At 48.5% G+C, this 25,830-nt stretch overlaps 9 protein-coding genes across 9 annotated transcripts; 2 read left to right on the top strand and 7 right to left on the bottom strand.

The window, feature by feature from the left end:
• Nucleotides 1-930: 930 nt before the first annotated feature.
• On the top strand, nucleotides 931-1,855 carry PG994_006246 (uncharacterized protein; the record flags this gene model as incomplete). The annotated part of the gene is made up of 5 exons (XM_066857655.1): nucleotides 931-1,095; nucleotides 1,161-1,197; nucleotides 1,274-1,359; nucleotides 1,417-1,556; nucleotides 1,615-1,855. The coding sequence occupies 5 exons, from the start codon at nucleotides 931-933 to the stop codon at nucleotides 1,853-1,855; spliced, it is 669 nt and encodes a 222-aa protein (XP_066716924.1).
• A 1,039-nt stretch (nucleotides 1,856-2,894) lies between these two features.
• PG994_006245 (uncharacterized protein) lies at nucleotides 2,895-3,200 on the bottom strand (the record flags this gene model as incomplete). The annotated part of the gene is made up of 1 exon (XM_066857654.1): nucleotides 2,895-3,200. One exon carries the CDS (start codon nucleotides 3,198-3,200, stop codon nucleotides 2,895-2,897), a length of 306 nt encoding a protein of 101 aa, XP_066716923.1.
• A 613-nt stretch (nucleotides 3,201-3,813) lies between these two features.
• Nucleotides 3,814-6,200, bottom strand: PG994_006244 (uncharacterized protein; the record flags this gene model as incomplete). The annotated part of the gene is made up of 2 exons (XM_066857653.1): nucleotides 3,814-5,409; nucleotides 5,673-6,200. The coding sequence occupies 2 exons, from the start codon at nucleotides 6,198-6,200 to the stop codon at nucleotides 3,814-3,816; spliced, it is 2,124 nt and encodes a 707-aa protein (XP_066716922.1).
• Nucleotides 6,201-7,238: 1,038 nt separating this feature from the next.
• On the bottom strand, nucleotides 7,239-8,426 carry PG994_006243 (type I iterative PKS; the record flags this gene model as incomplete). The annotated part of the gene is made up of 1 exon (XM_066857652.1): nucleotides 7,239-8,426. The coding sequence occupies one exon, from the start codon at nucleotides 8,424-8,426 to the stop codon at nucleotides 7,239-7,241; it is 1,188 nt and encodes a 395-aa protein (XP_066716921.1).
• A 210-nt stretch (nucleotides 8,427-8,636) lies between these two features.
• Nucleotides 8,637-9,296, bottom strand: PG994_006242 (lovastatin nonaketide synthase; the record flags this gene model as incomplete). The annotated part of the gene is made up of 1 exon (XM_066857651.1): nucleotides 8,637-9,296. The coding sequence occupies one exon, from the start codon at nucleotides 9,294-9,296 to the stop codon at nucleotides 8,637-8,639; it is 660 nt and encodes a 219-aa protein (XP_066716920.1).
• Nucleotides 9,297-10,751: 1,455 nt separating this feature from the next.
• PG994_006241 (uncharacterized protein) lies at nucleotides 10,752-11,879 on the bottom strand (the record flags this gene model as incomplete). Its single annotated transcript, XM_066857650.1, has 1 exon — nucleotides 10,752-11,879. The coding sequence occupies one exon, from the start codon at nucleotides 11,877-11,879 to the stop codon at nucleotides 10,752-10,754; it is 1,128 nt and encodes a 375-aa protein (XP_066716919.1).
• A 133-nt stretch (nucleotides 11,880-12,012) lies between these two features.
• PG994_006240 (polyketide synthase) lies at nucleotides 12,013-16,217 on the bottom strand (the record flags this gene model as incomplete). Its single annotated transcript, XM_066857649.1, has 6 exons — nucleotides 12,013-12,611; nucleotides 13,268-13,363; nucleotides 13,622-13,839; nucleotides 14,794-15,133; nucleotides 15,180-15,229; nucleotides 15,748-16,217. 6 exons carry the CDS (start codon nucleotides 16,215-16,217, stop codon nucleotides 12,013-12,015), a joined length of 1,773 nt encoding a protein of 590 aa, XP_066716918.1.
• An 821-nt stretch (nucleotides 16,218-17,038) lies between these two features.
• On the top strand, nucleotides 17,039-17,421 carry PG994_006239 (uncharacterized protein; the record flags this gene model as incomplete). Its single annotated transcript, XM_066857648.1, has 2 exons — nucleotides 17,039-17,137; nucleotides 17,176-17,421. The coding sequence occupies 2 exons, from the start codon at nucleotides 17,039-17,041 to the stop codon at nucleotides 17,419-17,421; spliced, it is 345 nt and encodes a 114-aa protein (XP_066716917.1).
• A 638-nt stretch (nucleotides 17,422-18,059) lies between these two features.
• PG994_006238 (uncharacterized protein) lies at nucleotides 18,060-19,965 on the bottom strand (the record flags this gene model as incomplete). The annotated part of the gene is made up of 3 exons (XM_066857647.1): nucleotides 18,060-19,137; nucleotides 19,213-19,388; nucleotides 19,459-19,965. The coding sequence occupies 3 exons, from the start codon at nucleotides 19,963-19,965 to the stop codon at nucleotides 18,060-18,062; spliced, it is 1,761 nt and encodes a 586-aa protein (XP_066716916.1).
• Nucleotides 19,966-25,830: the final 5,865 nt, after the last annotated feature.

The following is a 25,830-nucleotide window of genomic DNA, read 5'->3' as shown; positions in this document are numbered from 1 at the left end:
GACGGTAGCCAATCACCGTCCAGTAGCAACTGCAATTTGCATTATCCAGGGATCTTAAAAAGGATAAGTCAGCGTCAATGGTTGTATTCGGCCCCATCCTGCTCGGCCCGGGAACTGGAGATTGACTATGAATGTATTAGTTCAACAGTCAAAACCACGGCTATGTCTATCAACCTGAGTGCCCGCGCCTATAAATGTGGATAGGGGCTGGGGAAGCGGCCAGTGGTGGTAGTCCAGTCCACTCACAACAATGAATCCCAGGCTGCCTGCTATCAAACCAGGAGGATGCAAGGGGGTCTTTCGCATGTCATGCACCAACAACCAACGACGTAAACCGCCCTGTCAACCGCAATTCCGGTTGGATGAAATGCTAGAAGAGGGTAACCCCGTCGGCTCGACGTGAGACGATAAGACTTTAGACCCGTAAGACCAAATCAATGGCCACAGGCATACCTGCGTGCCTGTGTCAGAATCGGGCCGCAAGGCCTCCCTTTTCCCTCGGGCGACTTTTGCAAACATAGGGTTGTTGCCGTTGGTCGCCAAACTCGGTGTGCCAACTATCCTAGAGCCGGACATGTTGGCTGTGCTTGTGGCAGATGATAATGCGTCTAAACAGGCGAGATCTTCACTGATCCCAGGGCTTGGGATAGTTGGTAATCTGTCTGGTAACATTTTCGGTTCTGCTCGGTGGATGGATCTAGTATTACACCAAACGGAGGAATAGATGAGATCCGGCCTGCCTCCTAGTGAGGTGTCAATACTATATATTGATTTACTCCGTCCAACTGGCAAGCTGCTTCAATCATCTACATAGCTGGCGAAATATTGTAGATATCTTCGTGCTATTTGGCTTGTTGCGTCTCTCGTTCTCTACATGGGCCAACTCCAGCCTTGAACCGTAGTGAGAAAAGCCGGGTATCCGCATACGATATGGTGTTTCTCTTGCCCATTGAACGCCACGAGCAACGGGCACTGTTTGCCTGTGCCATTGTCTTTAGCCTTCTACCCACGCTCTTCGTCGCCTTGCGTCTCATTGACCGGCGCAAGTCTGGTCGCGAGCTGGATTTAAGCGACTATCTCATTCTTGTTGCTCTGGTACGTCAATCCATATCCCAAGAGGGGGGCACTCCCAACACTGGAGCTCATCCTTCGCGTGCTAGATCAACGTTATGGGCTACCAAGGCCTCAACGTTGCTTGTAAGTCGAACCCTCCGTGGCTTCCCTAGACCTCTCTCCTGTTCGTGACTCTCGAGAAGCTTACGGAGGTCCTAAGGTGTCCTCGTTGGCGGAGCAGGATGGCACGTCCAAGAGTTAACTGAACGGTTCGGAATCGTGTCGGGACCGACTACTTTCCTCAAGGTAAGGCCAAGGAGCTTACGACATGACACCGATAACGACTTACTTTTCCCCCTGTAGATGATTCTCGCACAGCAGATCATTTGGGCAACGAGCCTCGCATTCACCAAGATATCCATCCTGGTTCTTTACTGCCGCATTTGCACCCTTCGCTTTTTCGCCATAGTCGCGTGGGCCACTTCTGCAGTGATCTTGCTCTGGTCAGTACCCCCAACCACGATGTGCCTCACTATTACTAAACCCTCTCCCCCTTTGCAGGGTCATCCTCGTTGTTGTAGGCAGTCTAGCCATCTGCCAGCCTGTAGCGTTCAATCGGGACCAGACAATTACCGGTGGACACTGCGGTGATCCAGTCAAACTGTGGCTTAGCCACGGCATACTCAACATCGTCACGGATCTGGTGGTGCTTTTACTGCCGATGCCCGTCTTATACCGACTGCAGATGGTGCTATACAAGAAGGTGGTCCTGATGTTAACATTTGGAATGGGCCTGGGGTGAGTACACTTCGCACTTCTCGCTCTGCCATGTCAAGGCCCCTGTTGGTAAGATAGAACTCGACTTGCTGACACTACGGCAATCTATAGAGTGGTAATCATCAGTGCGTTGCGGCTTCATTCTCTCCTCGAGGTGGACATGACCGATGTTACCTACACTGTCACGTTGCCAATCATGTGGAGTGCGTTGGAACCTTGCTGTAAGTTCTCCAACTCGCTCTTTCTCTCTTCTATATAGTCACCTAGCCGGTGGCAAGTCTCTGGTGCTGCCATCGCTTGACATGGAAGAGTTGCTGGGGATATGTTGCCGACCGGCTACTGAATCGTAACGACACAGTGGGCATAACACTAGCATGCGTTCCTCTCCTACGCCCCTTGCTCGGAGCCAATGACTCTCACATGTGTACCGAGGAAAGCTTTGGTACGGGAGGCGTGAAGAGTCTTCAGACAATCGGGCAGAAAAGCACTAGGAAATTCAATCAATTACGAGACGATTGTTCCATCACTCAGCTGACCACGACACCACCGTTCCAATCTGGTCCTCATCGTTACACTGCGGACGTTGCGTCGAAGAAAATCAACAGCTCTGATGGCGATACCACTGACAGAGGTGTGGATATCTTGGCTATTAACGTCAAAAGGGATTGGAGTGTGGAGGGCGGGCTTCGTTGAGCGTGAAGATGCTGTCATAACTGGGTAATGGGAATCGTGCCGAACAGCGTGGTTTGGTCAAGTACAGCGAAGAGGGCTTAATTGAAGCCCTTGCAAGCAAGAGACGGGGAAAGACCGATCGTCCACTGCCCGTGACGGTTTCAACGGGCAGAGAACCAACCCAGAGTGCCAAGTCGTATCATGCGTCACGGGCTTCTTAGGATACCATTTTAATAGCTCTGCCTTGACGCTTATCTATTATTAGATCCATTGAAGGACTTTCTCTGTAAGGGTGAACGCTTGGTAGCTAGCCATAAAATACACAGTAAAGCTGTCGGATGAGCTAAGCCTAACCCCCTACATTCCCACCGTCGGGCAAATAGCCAACCTACTCATGCATTGAACCATTCATCGTGCTCATCCCCCGGATTCGGATGGGGCCTAGCGTGCCTACGGTACCTATGGTAATACCCATCGTCCTCTAAACCATTATTGTACTCATCGTTCTCGCCACCGCCGCCGCCGCCAACTCCGAACCAGCCGCCGTGGCGCTGGAACATGTGAGCATACACTGCCTGAGCGTCTTCGCCCAGCTCGCCACAGACGGAACACCATTCCGCGCCGCAGCGACAGGTCATGTGGTTGCACCCGCCTTTCTTTTGCGTGGCCACACCACAGCCAGGGCAATGCCGGAACATTACGCCAGCAGCCAAGGCCGGCTGGCAAATCCTCGCAGCGCCAGCCTGTCACCGCCGCCGGGGCGCCCCTAGCGCAAGCCCGCTCGGCAAACCGCTTCGCATGCCCGCAACTTGCACACCACGCGTAGACCCACGCTCCAGACTCCCGGACGGCCTCTCTCAGGTTGCCAAGTGCCACCAGTTCCCATGGGGCTGCCGTTGGAGACGGCTGGCGTCGACAGAACGGACATGTGAGTGCCGCAACGTTGATGAGGCGACCAGGGCTATTGGAACTATACCACTCGGCGTGACAGCCATTGCAGATCTTCTCCAGGCAACCGGATCGACCACAAGCACGCCGCAAGTCTGCGCCTTGCTTCTTAAAGACTCCGAAGCAGAAAATACAGGTGCCAGTTTCGGCTTTGCGTGACTTGATCCGGCTCCGAAGACAAGCCTTGATCTCCTCGTTGTTTCTCACCATCTTGCCGCCTAATTTCAGAGGTTCTATGTGCGACCCAGGTAGGACTTCGACTTTGTCGGCGAAATCTTCCAACGCGGCGGCGGCCGAGACGGTCCTGAAGATGGATTCATTCGCAAACGGTCGCTTTATCATGGATTCTGAGTTCCGAAGCAGCTAGCTCATTCCATTCTCGTCGCATAACAGCCTCGGGGTAGTTTCGGCCTCCACGATCGTCTTGTAACCCCCCACGCATGCTGGACATTCATAAGTCTCGATTTCCATATCCTCCGCTCTATACTCGTCTGGCCAGATGATGCGACTGAGGCACTTGTTGCACTCTACCGTTGGCGCGCGCTCTGATTTCTTGCCTCTGCGGCAGAAATGGCATTTGGCCCGCACTCTTAGTCCTTCCGAGTCGTAAACGACATACTGGGCCAGGCAGCCGATGTTGCAGCACACGACCCAAGTTGACGCGGTTGAAGGTCCGTCTTCTTGTGAAACACTTAGCAATAGAACCTCAGGTTTAGGTCTCCTGGTGTAATCTGCATCTGGACTCAAGCAAAGCCCGCAGATCCCTCCCGGAGCCATGATTGTAACAGATCTTGGAAAGTGACATTCCTTGCAGAGAACCAGCGGGCCCACCGGCGCTCGAGATTTGTCTGGATGCCATCCAACTCGTGCAGTCAATGAGCTGTCCATATTGAATTTGAGGAGACTGTAGTCAACTAGGCGCTCGAAAAGCTCCCGGTCCGGGGTCTTCAGCAGCGTCGGATACGCCGAGTTCGCGGGCTCTCTTTTCCTGTGGCGCTCGGCAAAGTCTGCATTGGCATCCAGAAGCAGCGACATGCAGTCGGTATTCCATGTTTCGGGGCCTTCAAGATTGTTCCAATAATCCTTCCAACTTAACATCTCTTGGTCGGCTACGCCAAGAAGTGGCATTATGCCCATGCGAATACTCAGCGTAGCAAGGACGCATGCCGGCCGCCCGGAAAGCTTTGTGCCAGGGACCACGAGGTGGAGAAGGGCCTTCCAGAAGACCCTCTGGTGCCTGTCCTTTGCGAGTGCTAGTGGTATCCTTATGAGCTCACTCTCAGGCATGGTTCTGATGTGTTCAGGCATCTCGTCTGCACTTGTCACGTAGCTCAATCTTGTCAACACCCGGCCCAGGCGACGCAGAACCTTGGGGTGGCACGACCTTCCAATCTCGAGCAGGTCTGCCCTGGTCAAGGTGGCCATCTCCACGTCTGAATCGTGGTCCCCGTGGTCTGTCTGGTCTGTGCCAGCTGTCCACACTTGCTTCGGGTCCAGGAATACGCAGGGAAAGCGATCTTCCTCAGCGACCTCTCGAATGATCTCTTCGATCTCGACCGAGAAACTGTACGATTCATCCAGCCAAGCAGCGGCTCTCTCCTTATCATCCTTGTTTATAATCCCCTGGATACCTGCGATGAATCGCCCAAGTAGCTGGTTCCGTGAAGGATTATCCGGATCGTTGCAAACGGCATGCCACAGGCCCCCAAAAACCGGATTGACGGTGATTGAAGTAATGTCCTCGTCAACGATCTTGCGCAGATGCTTTACTACAAGTTTCGCGTAGCCTCGATTTTGGGTATATCGCTTGGAAAGGTCTGAGATTGGAGTTGCTCGTGGTTGAATTAGTTGCTTCATAGGACGGTCTTTGACATCGACAAGGTCAATGTTACCACTGGAAGCTACCATGTAACCAGGATGGGACGTGGCCGGCATGTACTTGCTGATACGTTCGTCCGCCTCGTTGCGCGGTCAAAGTCATCGACGTTTATATACCGGACCAGACGGGCAGTTGCACCATCGGAATCGGGCACCGCTGCTCCTTGTTGTCCAGCGCCCATCCAGGTAAGGATAAAGTCCATAGTGAGAGATGCGATCATGGCCGATGAGGTAGCTTGGCGCATCCAGAAGCAAAAACCGCCAGTGGAGTGAGATAGGTAGGCATACGGGGCAACAGTAGCGATCCTGCTGTTGTCAATGAGGCAGAACACTTGGGAACGTACTGGTTCTTCATACTTGGGAGCATGCGTTTTGCCACTGAGGGTTCGGCAGGCAGATACCCAATCGGCAAAGTAATTTCCGACTCCGAAAGCTTCGCCTTTGAGGTTTTGCTGCTCTAATGGCACGTTGGATCCGTCATGCCATATCATGTGCGGCGGAGCGTCCGCGTACAGCACAATCAGCGTGATAGCCTCCGGGCGCATGACCGAATAGGCATGTGCGGCCCCTGTCTTGACCCATTCGTCGGATTCCAAGCCTCCGCCGAGGCTCAAGCCTTTTGCGAAGGCTATTAGGTCTTCCCGGGTGACGTCGCCGCCCTTCTTGTTATCGTCGTGACAGTTGTGCCACCCTGACCATTCCGTCAATACTTGTTCGCAGTCCCTGTAGGCCATGATGCCGATACGCGAGAAGGCATCTGTGAGACAAGAGACGGAGATAATCTTGGTCAAAGCCTGCCTGAGTGCGGGCAAGTACTGGTGCATGGATGGTGTCGCACCCGTGAGGATGAGGAGGTCATACTCCTGTTCCATGTTGGCGAATGGCGGGGCTTGGCGTAATTGGTAATATTGCTTGAGTATTTCTGCAGGGAACGAAGAAAGGAATACAGCTAATGAAGGCGTGGTTTTATATTCCCTGGTGGACTGGTGGATCTGGTTGCTCTGAGCCAACCGGCGTCCTCTGGCCGACTTCAAGGGCCGAAGGCCTTACACAGCCAGTGGATGCTGCATAACCGCAGATACCAGGCAAGAGAGTAAAAGCATCGCTTCCTTCCTGGTAAGATTTCTCCATTCAGCGTTATCGGACTCGAGATGGCAGGCGTGACTCGGCCTCATGTTGGTTAAGTATTGTACGATGTTTGTGCCAATGCGGTGGGGGGCGGTTTCCAGGCTACTTCGCCGCATTGACTCTGACGCGGGAACTTCTTCGCGTCAGGCCAAGTAACGTTATGTGGCTCTCCGCAAATGATTGAGATGCCCCTATAGACGTATATCGTCAATGTGATCGTTCATATGTGTATAAAGGGAATTGGAGTGAATATTTGAATTCATTGGCCGTAGATACACATTGACGGCGGTTCACAAGGACAGGTGTGACAAAACTGATTTTAGGGTTTCCCCCTTTATATTTACCCCTCTTGGACCGAACTCAGGGACACGAGGGTACGACATTCTCAGAATGCTCAATCAACGCAAGCAAGCACGAGAATCAAGCTTATGTAGTCGTTTCAGGTCGAGCCGCGTGTATTGGGGGTCTGGGTGGGAAAGCAAGTGTCTTTGAGCTCTTGATGAGAATGAGTACAGGAAATTAATAGCACACTGCTTGGAGCCTTATGTGAATATGAGATGGGGTTAACATTTGCTTTTTATAGAGAGAAACTATATTACAAGTACCCCTCGGGTATCGGGCGCCAGGGACGTCCATGGCTTCGAGGAGTGCAGCTACGGCCGGGTGCATACCCACCGCGACCGCGAGGGCCGCCCTATCCTGCCTTGGAACTTCGGCGTAGGGCGTATTTCGGCCGCTATCGCCGTTGCCTTCGCGGTCGCCGTGCGAAGCCAGCGCCGTCTTCATCGCCTCGGTATCATCGAGGGGCAGGACCAGATTGCCCACCTGGTGAGAGTAGCTAATGTCGGCAATGTCGCCGCCGCCGCCGCCCACGAGCACGCGGCGCACGATGTCGCGAACGGCGCCTCGGACCGTGACGAAGTCCAGGCAGCCGCGCGCAGGCACTGCGCATAATGAAGCAGGCCGTGGCCCCAGTCCATCGCCGCCGCGCCGCCGCGCGCGTCGTCTCCCTCGCGGATCAGGGTCGACGGGCGGTGTATGCAAACGGGCAGGTCGCAGCGTGCACTGACGCGCTCAAGGAAGCGCTCGTTTACCCACTTGGAGGCCATGTACCCATGCGAGCCGTCGAGCGGGGGGGCTTTTAGTGTGTTGTGCTGTTGTTGAGTGGGCACCGAATAGGGCACCAGAACATTATCCTTCAAGGGTGATACCAACGACACGATGACCGAGGACACGTAGTGCAGTGGAATGCGGCGCCTCAGGCAAAGGCGCGCGAGCCAGCGCGTCGAGTCCACGTTGGCGCCCCGGAGCCCCTGGTAGTACTTGACGTGCGACGCGTCGGCGCCGTTGTGGATAACGGCATCGACGCTGTCGAAGATGGCGGCCGCGTCCGCCTCAGTCAGCCCCAGCTGGGGCGCGCTCAGGTCGCCGGCGAAGTAGGAGACCCTCTCGTCCAGGGGCAGCTGTCCCGCTGCAAGGCGCTGGGGAAGCCGCCGCACCGCGATGCAGATGATTTGTCGCACAGTTGTTGCCTCGCACAGTAGGTAGTCTAAGAGGTGACGTCCAAGCAGGCCGCTGACGCCAGTGAGAAGGATCGTCTCGGGGGATGACTTTGGGGAGGGTAAGCGGTCGCCCTGGGCGGCGAGTGCTTCAAAGTCTGGCGGCAGTTCGCATTCCGCTTGGTAGTCAACCGTGGTTACTGGGTCGACATCCTTGCCTTCATCAGTGGATACACCCATAGATAATGCTTCCACGGTCGTAGGAATATTAATAGACGACTCCGCTGTCAAACCGGCAAGCGAGCCGTGTGTGCCAGGTATCCCGGTCAGCGCAACAGGCCCGTCACTCGATGGCGTCAGCATCGACTTGGAAGAATCAGAACTACCCTCGTTGTGTGTTTCTGCCATGTGTAGCTGAGGCGTCAGCTCAGCCGGAACGTCTTCAGAGACATGTTTGGCGAGATTGGCCATCGTGTCGTGACACACGATCTTGAGTACTGGGATGCTGACATGAAAGTTCTTCAAGAACCAAGATCTCACATCTACCGCAATCAAGGAGTCCAAACCTATTTCATTGCTGCGCATACCCATAAGATCCTTGTCGGATGTAGTCATCTGTAGGGAATTTCGAAGTTGTGCCGCAAAGGATTCTGAAGAGCAAAAGACCACATTAGAAAGGGGCTAAATTGATTGGCGCCGGGCTTGGGTTTTCATACCTTGGATAACATCTAGAAGTTGACCCTCCGTCCTACATTCCCCCAACTTATCTGCTATAGATACTGAAGAGGTCTGCTTTGGCTTCTCGACCCCGGATCCCACCATTCGATGGCTGACGAAATGCAGAAACTTGGGGTCTTCGCACCACCTCGGATGCACTTCGGCATTCGCGGTTATCTCTGACAGTCCAGTTGAGACGACAGGTCCATCCGCGGCACCTGGACGACCCGCCTCGACACCGGCCGCGAATATTCGATGGAAATCGGTTTCGGACAGGGGTATCAAGGCCGCTTCTCGCATGGTGAGGTCGAGCGCCTTGCTTGCTTCCCGTTCCATGTAGCCGACACCCATTATAGTGCCGACATTCAAGGCGCAGGCTGCGAGGCCGCGTGTGCGCCGGCCCGCCGCCAGGGCGCACATGAATATGTTGGCCGCTGCATAATTGGCTTGCCCACGAGTACCCACGACGCAATTCATGGATGAAAGCAGGATGAAGAAGTCGAGTTGGGCTTGCTCGCAGCCGAATATGTGGTCCAGGTGCACGCTGCCCAGCACTTTCGGCCGCGTAGCCGCCGTGAACTGCTCGTACGACATGTTCAGGATGGACACGTCGCGGAGGACCATGGCGCCGTTGACAACGCCGATAATAGGCGGGTGCGTGTCACAGATAGTCTTGTATACAGAACGGAGGCACGGCTCATCGGTCACGTCGCTGTAGCAGTTGTTAACACAACACCAGAGGAAGCAGCTATGGCAACGATGGGTATAGATATATATCTTACCATGGCATTATCGTGACTTCCACACCATTTCGTTCGTGGCTAACTATCCATTCATGTACGATCTGGGGGTTGCGGCTGGTGATTATAATATGTCGCGCTCCGTGGTTGATCATCCAGTCACAGAGCGAGATCCCCAAAGCGCCCGAGAGTCCTACCAACCAGTAGGTCTTGTCACCTTTAAACACGGATCCGGATTCGAGTCTAGAAGCCTGAGCAAGGTGCCTGGTGGTCGCGTTCCATTCGATAATCGTGGAGGGGCCATCTGATACCTGCTGCTCTAGGAGCGCTTCCAGAGCAGTAGGAGTCGTTGAGAACTGGTTTCGCGACACCTTATCTTGCGTACAGTGTAAAGCCCTCCGTAGCAGGTCTCTCGGTACACGCTGGCTTGACGAGGATGTAGGAGGGCTTGCTTCGACAGAAAACAGAGACTCCGCCGTCGTTATGCGTACATGCCGGGAAGAACGCGAATAAGCGTTTGCTCGTTCGCGGATGCTTGATGGACGCCGTTGGCGAGCCCAACAAATGCGCGAACATCCCGAGGAAGGAGATGTTTCGCCTCTGCGCCGCTGAGATAAGGAGGTAGGCGCACCGCCGAGTTGGTGCCTGTCGCATCAGAATCAGAATAGTAAACAAAAATCAGGCCCTTTGCCCCCGCCTGAGCACTGATGGCATGTTGAAACTGGCCCGGCGCGTCATGTACGATCAATGTGTCTCCCATGAAAAGGGGATCGCAGACAGCTATCGCTACTAGGCAAGCTGCTACATTGGAAATGATGGCAATATCGGCCCAACCAGCCGGGTCATAGGGTATTGCGTCGTCTACCGGAATGACGGCGGTGGAAACCAATGAAGAAATCAGGGCCACATAATTCTTCTGTTCATTGGCCCTGTCGGTTCCGAGGACCAAAAACTTATGGCCGACTGGCGTGTCAATGGCATAAAGAAGTGAATATATAATGCGCAGCTCAACCGTATCTTCTGAGCTGACTGGCTTGCCGTGTCATGGCAACTCCTTTAATTGGTAGCCTACATCATCATGATAGAGTTCAACAACCGACTCCAGCGTATGCACCTTGCTTTGTACCGCACGGAATGCCGAGTTGTACCGATCGTTCAGTTTCGATATGGGGCGAAGGCGTGGGACAAGGAGGCGGTCATGGGAGTCCACCATCATCTCGGATTCGACCGTCCACAGTAGGTCGAACCTGCGCTGCGGTGCTTCAAACTGCAACTGTAGGAATGTTGTGGCGATCTGCCGAGCATCGCCCTGGTCTGATTCAGGGATGTCCAAGAACTGTTAGCACATGCCGGGCGTCTCCAGCTGAGCTACGCGCCCGAGGCCGACCGTCATGTTCGCATACGGCTGGCCGCTTTCCCGGCCGCTCGTCACCCAGAGAAGTGTCCTTCTTTCCCCAAACATGGTCTTCAAGCTGTCCCATCGTTTTGGTTGGACGTCGTCGAAAACGAGCCCGTCGAGATCTGCCAGGCAAATGACGGCGAAGCCTGCGCCCGTGAAGTCGTTCTCGACATCGTCCAACGTCGTGAATACGCGTAGGTGAGCGACGTATGAGCCAAGTAGAGACCGAAGCTCCTCAACGACCTGTGTCGTCTTGACTGTCCCGCCCCCGACAATGGCAAGCTTCTGGGTCTGGCGCGTCTCGGGCGGCACGTCCACATCCAGCGGGCTGCGGAGGAACCATACATGGCCGTCGACGGCCTGTGCGATCCAGGCCGTAACGCCGTAGACGTCTTCCTGGTCCTTGGGCGTCACCGTATCGATGCCCGAGAAGCCCGTGGCCTTCAAGATGCGGTCCCACTCCGAGTTGCTTACGAAGGGCGTCCGTGTCCGGCCCTCTTCCACGCCCAACCACCATCCCGCCAGCGGCCCGAGGATGAAGCCGTCCAGCGTACCGTTGTGGCTGCCCTCGCCAATGAAGAGGAACCCACCCGGCTTTAGCAGCTTTCGGACGTTGCGCATGGTACTCTCCAGCTTGGCAGTGGCATGAACAACCAGAGACCCGACGATGATGTCATAGTGTCCCTGAATATACCCCTGCTGGAGCAGGTCTGTCTCGAGATCCAAGATCTTGGAGAGCATCTGGTCCTTGAACTCGGAAAAGACAGACGCTGCATTCTCAAAGAAGCCCGCCGAGATGTCGGAGAAGGTATAGTGGAGGAAGTTGCGATCCAGGGCGCGCAGTATGCTCTTGGTGGCGCCCCCCGTCCCGGCGCCGATCTCCAGGATGTTGGCGTGCGGGTAGCGGTCGTAGATCTGCACGAGCGCGCGGCTCAGCCACCTGCACACGTGCTGGAAGCCAAGGCCGCGGGCGTAGTACTCGTCCAGCAGACCGGACCCCCGGAACTCCTCCAGCATGGTCGTCTCGCCCCGGAAGACGCGCGGCATCTGCCGGCCGACGAGGTGCATGATCCAGACATCGACAACGTCGCGAAAGGGCTCGGTGGCCCGGTCTACGTCTTCTAGCGTGTCTTTCTGCCATTCTTCCCGGACCCACGAGAAGCTTCCTTGCGCTACCAGCTCGGTTATATGCCGGGCGTAGCTAAGGTAGTGGCTCGTGGGGTTCTTGTCGTGCAGCAGCTTCTGCGGGTACCTGGCCGTCAAACTCGCGGAGATAGTAGGTTGAAACTCGCTCGAGCACCGCGAGGAACCCCCTATCGTCCTCAGTCGGCGCAGTATCGACCGAGGCAACCCCCATGTCTGGTGTGCTGGGAACCCAATGCATCTTGGAGAAGACCTTCCTGTCGTCGGCGGCCGTCATGTTGCCGAGGGGCCGGACTGTCAAGCCCTCCACCCGGATCGCCGCATAGGAAGTGTTATCCCGAAGAGAGTAGACGGCGCAATCACCGGTAAAGCCCTGACCATCTGCAATCGCGCACACAGTAGCATCCGTCGGTACTTCCTCGTCACTCATCCTCCTCTGGCCGCCGCACAGGGCCGGGTTCAGCCGGATGCACTTGATGGTGGTGGGAAGATGCACAATATGTAGCTGGCCATCATACGGATACGCGTACGCCAGGATGATACTCTGGAACGCGGCGTCGAGCTCGGTGGGATGGACGTAGAGTTCTTCTTCTTCCTCGCTTTCTCCCGCATGGCGCGCCCAAATGGAATGTGACACGTGGCGAACCTGTGCTTCCTCTGCATTTTATCGAGCGAACGGAAACGCCCGTTGGAGTGGTAGCCCAGGTCATAAAGGGAGCGGTAAAGACGTTCCTTTTCCACCGAGATGGTATAAGGAGGCCTCGGCCGCCTCTCAGGAAGAACCGACTGCGAGGGCTCGCCCAGCAACACTTCCACGCTGGCCGTGGCCGTGAGGGTCAACTCGTCGAATCCCAGGTCGGCAGGAAAGACGAAATCCGCCCTCAAGTGATCAGCAGAGACGCTTTCTATGCGCTGCAGCCGGAACATGACTTCTACACCGGCATCTTTGTCGTTGAAGACCAAAACCTGGTGGACCTTGAGATGGTTCAGCTCCAGAAGCCGGATCGGGTTGGCATACGAGGCGAGATGCCTGTCGGTATCAAACGCCGCCGACGCGATGCCCGCAGCCGGGAAAACAATCTGGCCCTGGACTCGATGTCCGTCGAGCCAGAACATCTCGCTGGGGCGGAAGAGGTTGCGCCATTCGAGCGAGCGAGGCGCGCTGTCAGGCGAGAGGTCGCCAAGCAGGGAATGGGGCACCCCTTTTCTCGTCCGCAGCTGGCGCGACCTCCGAGACTCGTTCCAGTAGCTCACGTCATGGTCCCAGGAATACGTAGGTAACCCATTTAGGATTCTAACTTGCGGGGCCTCACCGCCGCTCACGGTTCGGCTATACTGCTCGAGATCGAGCTTGACGGTGGCCTCTCCCAGTCGTGTCCAAAGAAACCCCAGCGCTGCGCTCATGCTCCCTACGGCTCCCATATTCCGCGCCAGGGTGCCAGTGTAAGGCATCGCTTTCTCGAGCATCTCCTGGGCTATCTGGGTTGCAGGCCCCTTGAGTGCGGGGTGCGGCCTAATCTCAATGGTAATGTCGTATGCTTGCGCGGCCAAGGCCGTGCTCATGGCTTGGTGAGAGAGAACGGGTTTGGTCATGTTCTCTGCCCAGTACGCACCGCTGAGCGACGGGACATGCGTGCCGCCCAGCATCATCGGTTGGCTGTATACACTCGAGTACCACAAGCACCTGCTATTGTCGTCGTCTAAGCCTGGCTCGCGGGCAGCTACCCCTGCTGCGCGGAGGGACTGGACGTAGGGCCCAAACACCGGCAGCATGTGTCTGGAGTGATACGCCGTATCCACGCGCAGTTTGCGACAGAACTTCTTCTCGTCTTCCAACATGACCCGAAGGCTGTCGATGGCGTCCTCGTCTCCGGATATGGTGACACTGGAGGACGAGTTGCACGCGGCTACGCTCACTCGTCCCTTGAGCCCCTCCTCCTCGCAGAGGAGCTGGGCATATTCCATGGAGATGCCCACAGCCATCATGGCACCCTGACAGCCACGGGGGCCCACCGCCAGCTTGGCATGCACACCACGGTAGTAGGCCATGGCCATGGCATCACGCGCCGTCAAGAAGCCGGTGGCATAGGCTGCGGCGATCTCGCCGGACGAGTGGCCCACCACCGCATCCAGCCGTACGCGGGCAGCCCGCAAGAGCTCCAACACCAGAATCTGCACCGCAGTGCACAGCGGCTGCGAGATGGCGGCCTCTGCGACTCGGAACGTCCCAGCATCTGCCACCAGCTCCGCCTGCAGTGACCAGCTGGGGCTTTCGGGCAACGACGCGAGGTGCGACTCTAGTTCGCGCATGACGCGACGAGCCTCCGGTACCTTCTCCAACATCTCGGCATCCATGCGCGCATACTGCGCACCCTGGCCGGTGAAAACACCGAGCATCTTGATCTTGGGCGCCGCGCCGCGGATCGGGGAAGAAGCGGGCAGGGCGCGAACGCCCAAGGGCGGCGCGCTGGCATCGCTCAGCAAGTCTGCAGCCTGGAGCTTTACGTCGTTGGCGGAGCCAGCGTGAAATGAGATGCGTTGCGGAAGGAGGGAGCGGCGGCAGCGCAAGGTGTAAGCCAGGTCATGAGCGTCCACGCCTGGATGGCCCGCGAGGTACTCCACGAGGGCGGAGAGATTCCTACGCAGCGATTTCTCCGAATATGCCGAAAGGACGAAAGGAGCCGTTAGCGTGGTGGCGTGTTGCTGGAGCGGCAAGATTCGGCTGGGAGCTTCATAGCTTTCGAGGATCGCATGAGCGCTGCAAATTCCGTCGTCAGTCCATCATCATCATCATCATCAGCTCAGCATGAGGCCCGAACAGGAGAACCATTTACCTTACTTCGTTCCTCCGAGACCAAAGGAGTTGACGCTAGCACGTCGGGGACCTGCGTGGGTAGCTGACCAGGGCCTGAGCGTAGTTGAGATCTCGAGGTTCTCATAGAAGGGCATCACGCGCTCGCTAATATTTTCAAAGAGAAGGTTAGGGGGGATGTCGGCGTGCTTCAGGGCTAGTGAAGCCTTCAACGCGGCTGCCACGCCTGCTGCCCCCTCGGTGTGCCCAAGTACCGTTTTGATCGATCCGACACAAATTGGACTCACTCCAGGATGATTCGCCAACTTATCGCCGTAGAAGGCCTTGGCAATCGCTTCGGCCTCAGCAGGATCACCGGCGGGTGTCCCTTAACAACAATAACGAAAACGGGGTATTGTTAGTCGCATGCGTACACTTGCTGGACCATTCTGAAAGTCTCATCTGTCCCATGGGCCTCGAAGTACTGAGGACGGTCTGCCTCGACTTCGGGGTTCAACCCGGCCTTTTTGTAGGTGCTGCGAATAAGGCGCTTTTGGGCGTCGGGGCTCGGCATGGTGATACCGGCTGTCGCACCGTCCTGATTCAAGCCCGTCTCCCGGATTAGGCAGTAGATGTCATCGCCATCGGCGACGGCGTGGCTAAGCGTCTTGAGGATGACGGTGCCGACACCGTCGCCACCGGCGTAGCCGTTGGCTTCGTGGTACCACATCTTGCAACGGCCTTCGGGCGACAGCATCTTGAGCTTGCTGTACACGATGAAGTTCTCGGGACCCAGCAGAAGGTTGGAGCCACACGCAACAGACACGCGAGACTCGCCCGCGCGTAACGCTTGCACCGCCAGATAGATGGCGGTCAGGCTAGATGAGCACGCCGTATCCATGGTAATAGAAGGGCCATGCCAATCAAAGAAGTAAGAGAGACTTTTCTTCTGTCAGAAATGTACTTAGTTTTGCGTGTGTACTGTGGAGAAGCAGGACTCACCGGTTCGACGGGATGCTGCACCCAACGCCGGTCACCGTGTAAGTGGGAATGTCCTGCAACTCGCGCTGAAGCATGGCCTCGTAGTCCTGGCACATGACGCCGACGTATACGTTGGTGTCGGAGCCACGGAGGGCGTTCATGGGCTGGCCGGCATCTTCGAGGGCCTCGTAAACGGTTTCCATGAGGAGGCGTTGCTGGGGATCGATCGCGCGAGCCTCGACAGGTTTGACCCAGAAGAACTCGGCATTGAACTTGGCGACGTCTTGGTTCAGCGTGTACGCATGGCTAACATTGGGATGACCGTGGTGTGCGTTGTTCGGATGATAGAAGCCCCGGGCACTGAAGCGCTCATCGGGGATCTCCCGGAGGACATCTTCAGGGTCCTGGAGGAGTCCCCATAGCTTGGAAGGTGAGGTGGCGTTCCCGGCAAGACGGCATGCGTTGCCGATGATTGCTATAGGCTCGTTCATTGTTGCGACTTCACTTCAAGCTCCAGGCAGTTGACCATCTGAGGATAAAGACTGACCGAAAAACTGACCAACTTCTTTTTATTTATATAATTCCAAACCCGCTGCCTTTCCCCTCGAGCCCCTGCACCAACACAGCTGCGACATAACCTCCCATGATCATATCTGAATTCTTGTGTTACGCCATTGCACACTGAAGCTGGTATTCAGGGCCGACAGTTGGTGCAGGCTTGGGATTGCCAGTCTCTCGGTGCCCAATCATAGAACTACATCGTATGAGCCAGGCGATGAATGCCACCGAGACGGGTGGAAAGGTGAAGAGACTCTTGCACGGTTGAAGAAGCCGAGGCAGTCTGGCAGTTTCAAGAGGTATCTGCTAGTTGAATGTAACGCAAACTTGACCCGTGTTAACTTGTTGGTTGGGTTCGCTAAGTGAGGGGTGACTAAGCAGTTATTCGGACCACTAGTTCGCATCCCTTTATCTCCCCTCGCTGTGAGCGACCCAATCCGGCCATCACGGCAACCCATCATGGCTGCTGTGCTGTAACGCTCACCTCTGTCGGATGATGAGGGCGGGTCAGTTCGCCGCCAACCAACTGCTGCATCTCCCCGGCCCATGTTACACCGACGGCGTGGAATGGTAAGGCCCCTCTTGAAACCGCCTCAAGGAAAAGAAAGGCCACCAATGCGTATTTACAGCTTCAGTATCTGGCAGGATAGAGTGCCCCGTTGCCGTGGCGGTCCCATACACGAGCACCGATTGTCTTTCTCCGCAGGCCGAGGGCAGTTCCTTTAGGCTCAGCGCCTCGTCGTCGGAAAGAGCCATGGCCAGCGTGAACCAGCAGTCTGGAGTCTGCAACGAGATACTGGGAAAAAGACCCACCTCGGTTTCCTGCCTCGAGATCACCGCCACCTTCCGGCCTGTAAGGAAAAGTTGTGCTGCTGATACGTGCCCCCACAGCTAGCAGGCGGACTAGCCGACGGCGGCGACGATGCCGCAAAGGTCGCAGCCAGCCGTAACGCCTGTAATGGGAAATTGCGTTGGCATTTTATGACCGGTTGGGCTCAACGCCGCGGCAAGAACGCGGACTCACACGTGGAACGGTGCTCATGGGATGCGCGGCACAGCGACGTCGTGAGAGGCGACGAGCGGTGGCCTAGCACTCTGGCTACCATCTCTAGCGACCAGCGAAGTCTGCGTCTGTGAAATCATAGCGCGCGGCAAAAACTTGCCAGAACCCCATTCAAGGCCCCAAGGACATGATGTGCTAGCATAAGAAGTAGGTACGAAATCCGACGTGAGTGAATATGGCCTACCCATTACTATTGGTGTCTGGGATGATAAGCCATATCCAACAACGTGGCTCGGCCCGATATGGCGCTGACCGTCGAGCAACTGCATGCGGGCGGTTCCAGCCAATCCGCAATCCAAGGACACGGCCTGATGGGGCTGTCAACTCAACTGCCGTGAGCGTCACGGAAAGTGTGTGGACTGTTGAACATGGCAGCCCGACGTAGTTAGGATGGGGGCACTAGCGTTTACTATCTATTCCCTTCCAATGAGGTGCCCTGACAAACCGCCTTACTTATTGGACCCTGAATTTGGGGCCCCAGTCCCAGGCAATTAGCGCATGGCAAGGCCACTACGGTGCGGATCTTCTCCGATTTGCGACCTGAAAGGAATTGAAGCATTGAAGGATACCAATGCGCCGCGAAAGTTCCCAGCTCACACACACACTTCTAGGCAATCTGACCCAAGCGGTCAATTAAGCACAGCCAGCACAGGTATATTTCTGAATTCTTATTACCGAGATATCGCATACTATTTTCCTTGCCGATGATTGATTAGGCTCCGGTCATCTCTATCTCATCCTGTGCATTGTGCCTTGAGACGGACCCTTCCATGTATAAATCGTACATGCCAACACCAGGCATCGGCGTACATCGATACCTCCACAACGGCTCTCCTTTCCTGTCGGTCAACGATTTGCCATCAGATGTCGGATACGATCGAAGCTGGGTACGGGGGCGGTTCATCGTCATTTCCCGCAGCACTTGAGCCACCGCCAGGGGGCTATCTGGGGGTATGACCACGCGGTTGGCCCAAACAGCCATGAAAATTTCCAGGAACAAAGTCATGCCTATGATAAGGAGCAATAAGAACAGAATGATTCCAGGGTGCGTCAAATCGAGCTCTACTCCGCGCCGAGGCGCTTCGCCGTCCACCTGGATCAGTTTGTTGTTGTCGGCGAAAGCGGCCATGGCACCGATGGTGAAGCGCGATATGATTTGCGCCATTTGGTCGGCACCACCGTTCACTGCCCTACCAAACAAGGATTCGGAGGGGTATGTCTGGTACTGGGGCTCGGAATCGCCGGCGAATGAAGAGGCGGCGTAGCCCTGCAGCGCAATAGAGTCCGCCATCAGGGTTCTCAACTCGTTGCTGGCCTGGTGCTCCGGCCGCGTGGCGTTGGTTACCGGCCCTACTGTTGCGTTGCATTGATAGTACCACGGCGCCGTGGCTGATGCTTCAAAGGCGGAGAGTAGAGTGCAGCCGTCGCCGCAGTTTTGGGTCGTATCGGTCATGTAAATTGTTGCATTCGTGCCGATCCGCGTAGGTATCGATACATCCCTATTACCTTGCGGCATGGCGACGGAGATGCTTCTTTCGCTGCCTTCGCCACCCGAGACGACGGGCCAGGCATTGCACGTTGTCGAAGCATCGATCGTCCTTGTCGTGGTGACCGAAATAAGACTCTCGCCGTCTGGCTGTGCAGGATCTAGTGATAACTCTTTGAAGACATAGCGGCACACAGAACCCTCGCAGAACGTGGACGGATCTCCAGGGCGCACGATGGTCCTTTCCTGGTGGATGTCGCTGAAATTATTACCAGGCTTGGATGCAGTGGAGATGATACCGAAACTGTTATACCCGTTAGCTCACTACCAACGACTGAAGTTTGTCATGGCCGCAGGGATGCCCGCCCGAGTGACTTACTTGTTGGCCATGTACTGCTGTGCCCCAAGTGACGTAGTCGTATCATTTACGATATCTCCGGCCTGGATGGAAGACAGATTCGGAATGAAAACCTTACCTGTTTCCATCAAAGGGTTCTTCTCGGCAGTGTCTGTGGAGTAACATAGACCTATTGAGGCCACAGTAACTTGCGATCCCTGTTTACCTCAGTCTGAATCAGTAATATGCCCTGGACGAAAGTCACCTGCGCTCGACTACGAGAATCACGAGCCCCCAGAGCAGCACGGCAGTGTGTATGGACTTGCGACGCGTTCGGTAGGCCAGTTTCAGCAGAGATACCATGCTGTCGGCCTGCAAGATGCTCTCGACTTTGTGCCTGGAACGAAACCGGCGGCTCAGGATCCACCATCGCAAATCGCCAACCATGCCATCGAGACTGCTCGCAACGGCCACACCCAGACCTATGCTGATTCCTGTGGATAAACCGTTGAAAACTCGCTTATCAGTCTTGGTAAAAACCGGCAGGTGCGAGTAATGATACAAGACGCCGTAGAAGGAGAATGCGACGGCGACGATCATCAGCCATCTGGGGAGGATCTTGGCGACGACCTTCCATGTCGATGGTTTCTCAGCACCGTGTCCTCGGAATGATGACGGTGACGTTGACAACTGAGCTGTATCAGTGCGGCCCGGCCGATACCCGGGAGGAGCTTCATGAGCAGGGCCGGAGTCGGACGAGAAGGGATCTTCTCTTTCCGTAGGTCGCCGGTCCATATTTTCCTCCAGGCGGTTTCAATGCATGCAACGAGAAAAAAAACACACGAAAGAATAATAACAATAATAATAGAAACAATATAAAAAAATAAGGCAAATGCGCGAACTAGATGCAAAAACGAAATGAAATTATTCCAGAAAAAGGAGACGTCGAAACACGCCTGAATTTTAATTCTTCTCGGCGTGCAACCGTGCCTCACCACGGGGCCGCGTAGCCCGAGACCCGCCGTGCCAGATTGCATGAAATGCCCTAATGATGGAAGGAACAACGGGAAAACAGTACCCACCACCTGTAGGGGGGTGTCCCACCACTTCTAAGATCGCGTTATCGACGCTAAGGACCGGTTTTTACCACTTTTAAATTATATAACTATATATTAACTTTATATTAAGTATATATTTATATAGTTATAATATAAAGCGTATATATAAATTAATATTAAATTTATTTTATTATTATAAAAATATTATTATATAATAAATTAAAATAAATATTATTATTTAATAAATTAAAATAAATTATATTATATATAAAATATATTTAAATATTAAAGGTGTAATATAATATAATAAGTTTTATAAGCTTTTAAGTGTTAATTATATAGTATTAAATAACTTTTATATATTAATAAATACATTAATAAATTAAGTTTATATTTTAATTATAACTTTTATTAAAAAATTCTTTTTTTAATAATATAAAAAAAGAGTTTAAATAATATTTAAACTTAAATTATATCACTTAAAAAGTAATATTAATAAACTTAAACTATTTTTATTAATATTTAATATTAATAAAGTTTATAAAATATTATAAAATAATTTATTTATATTAATATATATATATATATATATATATATTCGAAAGATATATTATATATAATTAAATATAAATTAAGTTTAAAAAATACTTATATAAAGTAATAATACTTTAATATTAATTCATCTATAAATAAGTATTAACATAAATATAAAATATACTTATTATTAAATAAAACTAATAATATTATATTAAATAAAGTTTATTTAAAGTTATAAATATTCTTAAATTTATTTTAAATATATATTAAGAATATATAAAATTAAAAATAAACTTTACTATTTTTTAATAAGTTTATATTTATAATAAATATTAAGCTTAGATATTTTCGATTTAATTAATTATTAATTTTTTATTAAAATTAAGAAAATATAGAGTTTAAATTAATTTTATATAATTACTTATTAATATAAATAAGACTAGTTTTTTAATACTTTTTATTAAACGTTTAAATTAAATATATATATATAACTTTTATTATATATTAAAGCGTTATTTTAAAAAGGGTAATAAGTTCTCGTATTATATCTTAAAACATAAAAATATTTACTTTAAAAAAACACTTTATATATTTAAATTTAATTTACTCTTTATATAAATATTTTTTATGTTATTTTATTTATTATTTAAAAATATTAAGAAAGGATTCGTATTATTAAGCGGTTATTATTTAATATATATTTACTATTTTTAACTATTATAGATTAATAAGTTATTAATTAAGTATATATATTAATTATATATTAATCGTATTAAAATAAAAAATAAACGATATTATAAATTTAATTATTTAATAAATAAAGGGTAAGTTTAAAAGTGTATTTAATATAATTAAATAATAAATATATAACGTAGTTTAGTATTAAATTAATTATATTATTAAATCGGTCACCTTTTTAACTTATATAATTAGACTTTAATATATAATATCTTTATAACTATAATATCGATCTAATTAAAAAAAGATCGTATTGTTTTAATAATTTAAGCGACGCGAGAAGGTTTAAATTAAATTAATTAAAAAGCTACTACGAAAGTGTATAACGTCCCCTAAGCTACTTTAAGCGACCGACTCTACGGTATTAAACCTCGACGCAAAATCCGATATTTATAATATAAATTTAATTTAATTATAAAAAGTCGCTTTATAAATAACGTACTTTATAAGCGAGTTATATATATAAATAAGCTGCGTACGTTTTATTATTAAGCTTTATAAGTTATAAATTAATTAAATTATAACGTTTAAAACTAATTAAATATATTAATAATTATTATTTTTAAAGGTTTCTATATTATTTTAATAAGTACGCGTATTATACCCGGGCTCTCCGTAGATTTTATAACGTTATAAGCGTGTCTTAAACGTCCTTGTATAACTACTCTTTCGACGCGATTTATTTTATAATTATTTATTAATATTTCTTTAAAACTATAAGTCTTTTTTAACTTATATACGAAGTGATCCTTTATCTTATAGCCGTTTTTTTGTTACGGCGGCGCCGGCTAAGCATTTTATTTATTTTTCGAAGTATCGCGTTTTTACTTTTTAAAAGAGTAACGTAATCCACGGTTTAATTAAACACTTTTTTATAATTCTTTATAACTTATATTTTATTTTTTATATTTTTACTATTTATAATAATAAGTTAATAAAAAGAGAGCGATATATAATTAATACTTTAAGCGTTTTAAAAAAAACCTTAAATTAAGCGTATAATCTATAGTATAAACATATAATATCCCTTATATAACCTTACGTTACCGGTATTACGATAATATTTCACGACGAGATGTATAATCGTTAATATAAAACCTTATAAATTTCGAAAAGTAATTATTCGTACGATATATAATCGATCTAGATTCGCGATCGTTTCCGCCTCGAGTAAATAATATTAAAAATATAGCGAATTAATTATTTTATTAACGCGACGCGAGACGCGTCGGTATTAATTAAGCCTCTAGCTTTATACGACGGTAATTAGACTTCCGGACGCGTTTTAATCGAAGAATCGATTATTAAAGAGTTTTTTATAAAGATCTCGACGTCTATTACGCGTAATTTATTTTTATATAGATTATAATTTATAAATATAAGATTTAAAAAGAGGATATTTATAGCTTTAATAAAACCGGCTTTTTTATAAATTAAATCTCGTTCGAAATAATCGTAACTACTTTTAATCGATATAAAAACCCTAGGGTAATTTAATAAAAAAACCGGGAATAGGTTATAACTATTTAAAGCGTCGGATTATACGGTTACGTTATCCCTCCGTATATTATATTTACCGGGAAAACGCACCTTTTTTCTTAATACGAAAACAGCCTATTATTAAAGGACTAGGTAATCGTAGTTATTAAAAACGGTTAAACTATAAACGAAAAAGGCGAAAACTAGATTTAATATTTTAATAAACATACGAAATTTTATATAAAAAGTATTTATTACTTATTAATTTTTAAGCTTTATTATAAAAAAAAACTCGATTATAATACTTTATATATTTTCTTATTTATTATATAAGCTTTAACCTTTTAATATTAGTTATTTTTATATATTAAAAAAATTATATAAAAAAGAAATTAAAGGTTTTATATAAGCGTATCTCACTTATATTTTAAAAGAGAACTTTTTATTAACGTTTTTAAAAGCGTTTTAAGCGATTTTTATTATTTTAAATATTTAGGGAAGTTTTTAAGGGGTAGGACTTATATTATATAATCCGGAATATATTATTTTATAATTAAATATAAAACTATGTACGCCGACGCCTCCCGCGACCTTTTCCGGCCTATTTATACCCTAAGAATTAAAAACTTAAAATAACTTAATTAAAGCTTAGTTTTAAATTAAATACGTAAGAAATCAAATCGCGCGGTATTAAAATAGCTCCCCGATATTAATTTTTACTAGACTTAACTAGATTACGAAAAGTATAACGCAGGTTATGCACCGGCTCGCTCTTTTAAAAGGTGAGGTAACCGCATTATGAGAGGTAAATAAGATGCTTAGCCGGCGCCGCCGTACGAAAAAAAAACGGCTACAAGATAAAGGATCACTTCGTATATAAGCTAAAAAAGATCTATAGTTTTAAAAGGATATTAATAAATAGTTATAAAACGAATCGCGGAGGAGGAGTAGTCGTACGAGGACGTTTAGGACGCGCTTATAGCGCTGTGGAATTTACGAAGAGCCCGGGCATAATGCTCGTATTTATTAAAATAATATAAAAGCGTTTAATAAAAACGATTTTAAATCGTTTTAATTAATTTATATTTTATTATACGAGGTTTTAAAAAGTGTTTAATTAAACCGTATATTTATAACGAATACTATCTAGGTTTTAAAAGAAACCTAATAAGACGTATTAGGGTTTATATTAATAATACGAGAGAGTATTCGAACGTGCGATAAAAGTCGCTTTTATTATTATAATAGGTAATAGCTTATAAGAACGAAAGTAATTAAGGTGCGCAGGTTTAGAGGTGTTTATAATAGTTTCGTTAAGGTTATTTATTTTATTAATAAATTAAGATTAATATTTAAATTAATTATTAAAATAAAGAGTATTTATATAAAATATATAAAGAACGTTTATTATTATATATCTAATCTTTTCCCTTATTAATTTATTAAAGCATCCGCTGGCTTATAGTAATCCCGTTATTAGCTTACGGTAATCTATCCTTTGGATTACGGTAATTCATTCTAGCGGCTTATTTAGGGGCGCCGTGATCCCGTTGCTTCTAGCTTACTCGCTAGAGTGGTGGTTTAGTCGCTTCTCGTCCCGTAGCTTCTTCCTAGTTGTTTTCCCGGGTCGGGTCTATTCTTTTGTTATTTAGGATATTTTCGTAATTATATTCGCGCGTTTTTATAATATAAAAGAGTTTATATTAATATAATTAATAATACGGTCGGTAATTATAATATTATAACCTGGTCGGGGTATAATAGTTTCGTTTTAGCGGGTAGGGTTTTAGTTATATAGTTAAGTTAGGTTATAATATTATTCTCTTTTTTTAACCGTTTTATTTTTAAAATATTAATTCTATAAATATTTTAATTATTTATATTATTAAGTTATAATAGGTTTTTTTTTATTATTTTTTATTATGATATCTATTTATTATAACTAGTTGTATTAAAAAATCTCGGTTTAAAAAAACTATCGCGCGTTTAGCTTTTATTATTAACGTAGAATCCATGTGTAACTTAACTAGTATACCTTATACTCGTTATTTTCGCCAGAACCTGGCTTATTATATAAACGAGAAGTCGTTTCGTTATTTAAAATATATTCGGGTTAGCCGTTTTTATAATAATATTTTTATTACGTTAGCCTTAATAAAGCTAGTTGCTTAATAAAAAAAGTTAAAGGCGGAAGAGTTAGATATAAAAGAGACTTTATTCTTTTTATAAACGTAGTTATTTACCGCCTTAAATCTTTTAGCCCGTTTTTATTATATAAAAAAGGTTATAATAAAAAAGCGTTCGGAAGCGTTTTGTTAGGAAATATAAGAATTAAATAAAGAAGATAATATTTCTTTCTCGATTATTAATTAGGAGAACTTCGTTTTTAATAACTTACGTTCTTTAAGTATTTCTAGGAACGTTAATTAGTTGTTTTGTAGTTTAATAGGTTTCCCCGAGCTTAGGCCGTCGGTCCCCGCGGGGAAAGCTCTTTTTTTAAACTTTTAAAGTTTTTTCGCAGCGTTTATTAAATATTTCCTAGGCTCTTAAGTATTATCTTTTAACGGGTAGCCTTTTTATTAAACGAAGTACTAGAAGCTCCGTCTTTTCTTTCTTTTATTAATAATTCCGTTAATTTCGTACTCGTGTTAATCTATTTCGACTTTTAGCTATATATTAATTAGGGTTTCTTTAGCCGCTGGTTCGAGTAATAAAATATAAAATATAAGGTATATTTATATTATTTTAAGTAATAATAATTAGTAATTAGTTTTTAAAATAACTTTTATGATTTTAAATAGTTTTATCCTTTTAAAATCTAATTTATCGCTTAGTCATTTTATTTTAA

Source organism: Apiospora phragmitis, assembly GCF_038363925.1.
Source record: "Apiospora phragmitis strain CBS 135458 chromosome Unknown utg000006l:1.0-5683423.0:1.0-5690449.0, whole genome shotgun sequence".
Taxonomy (NCBI): Eukaryota; Fungi; Ascomycota; class Sordariomycetes; order Amphisphaeriales; family Apiosporaceae; genus Apiospora; species Apiospora phragmitis.
This window is presented reverse-complemented; position numbering and strand designations above follow the sequence as displayed.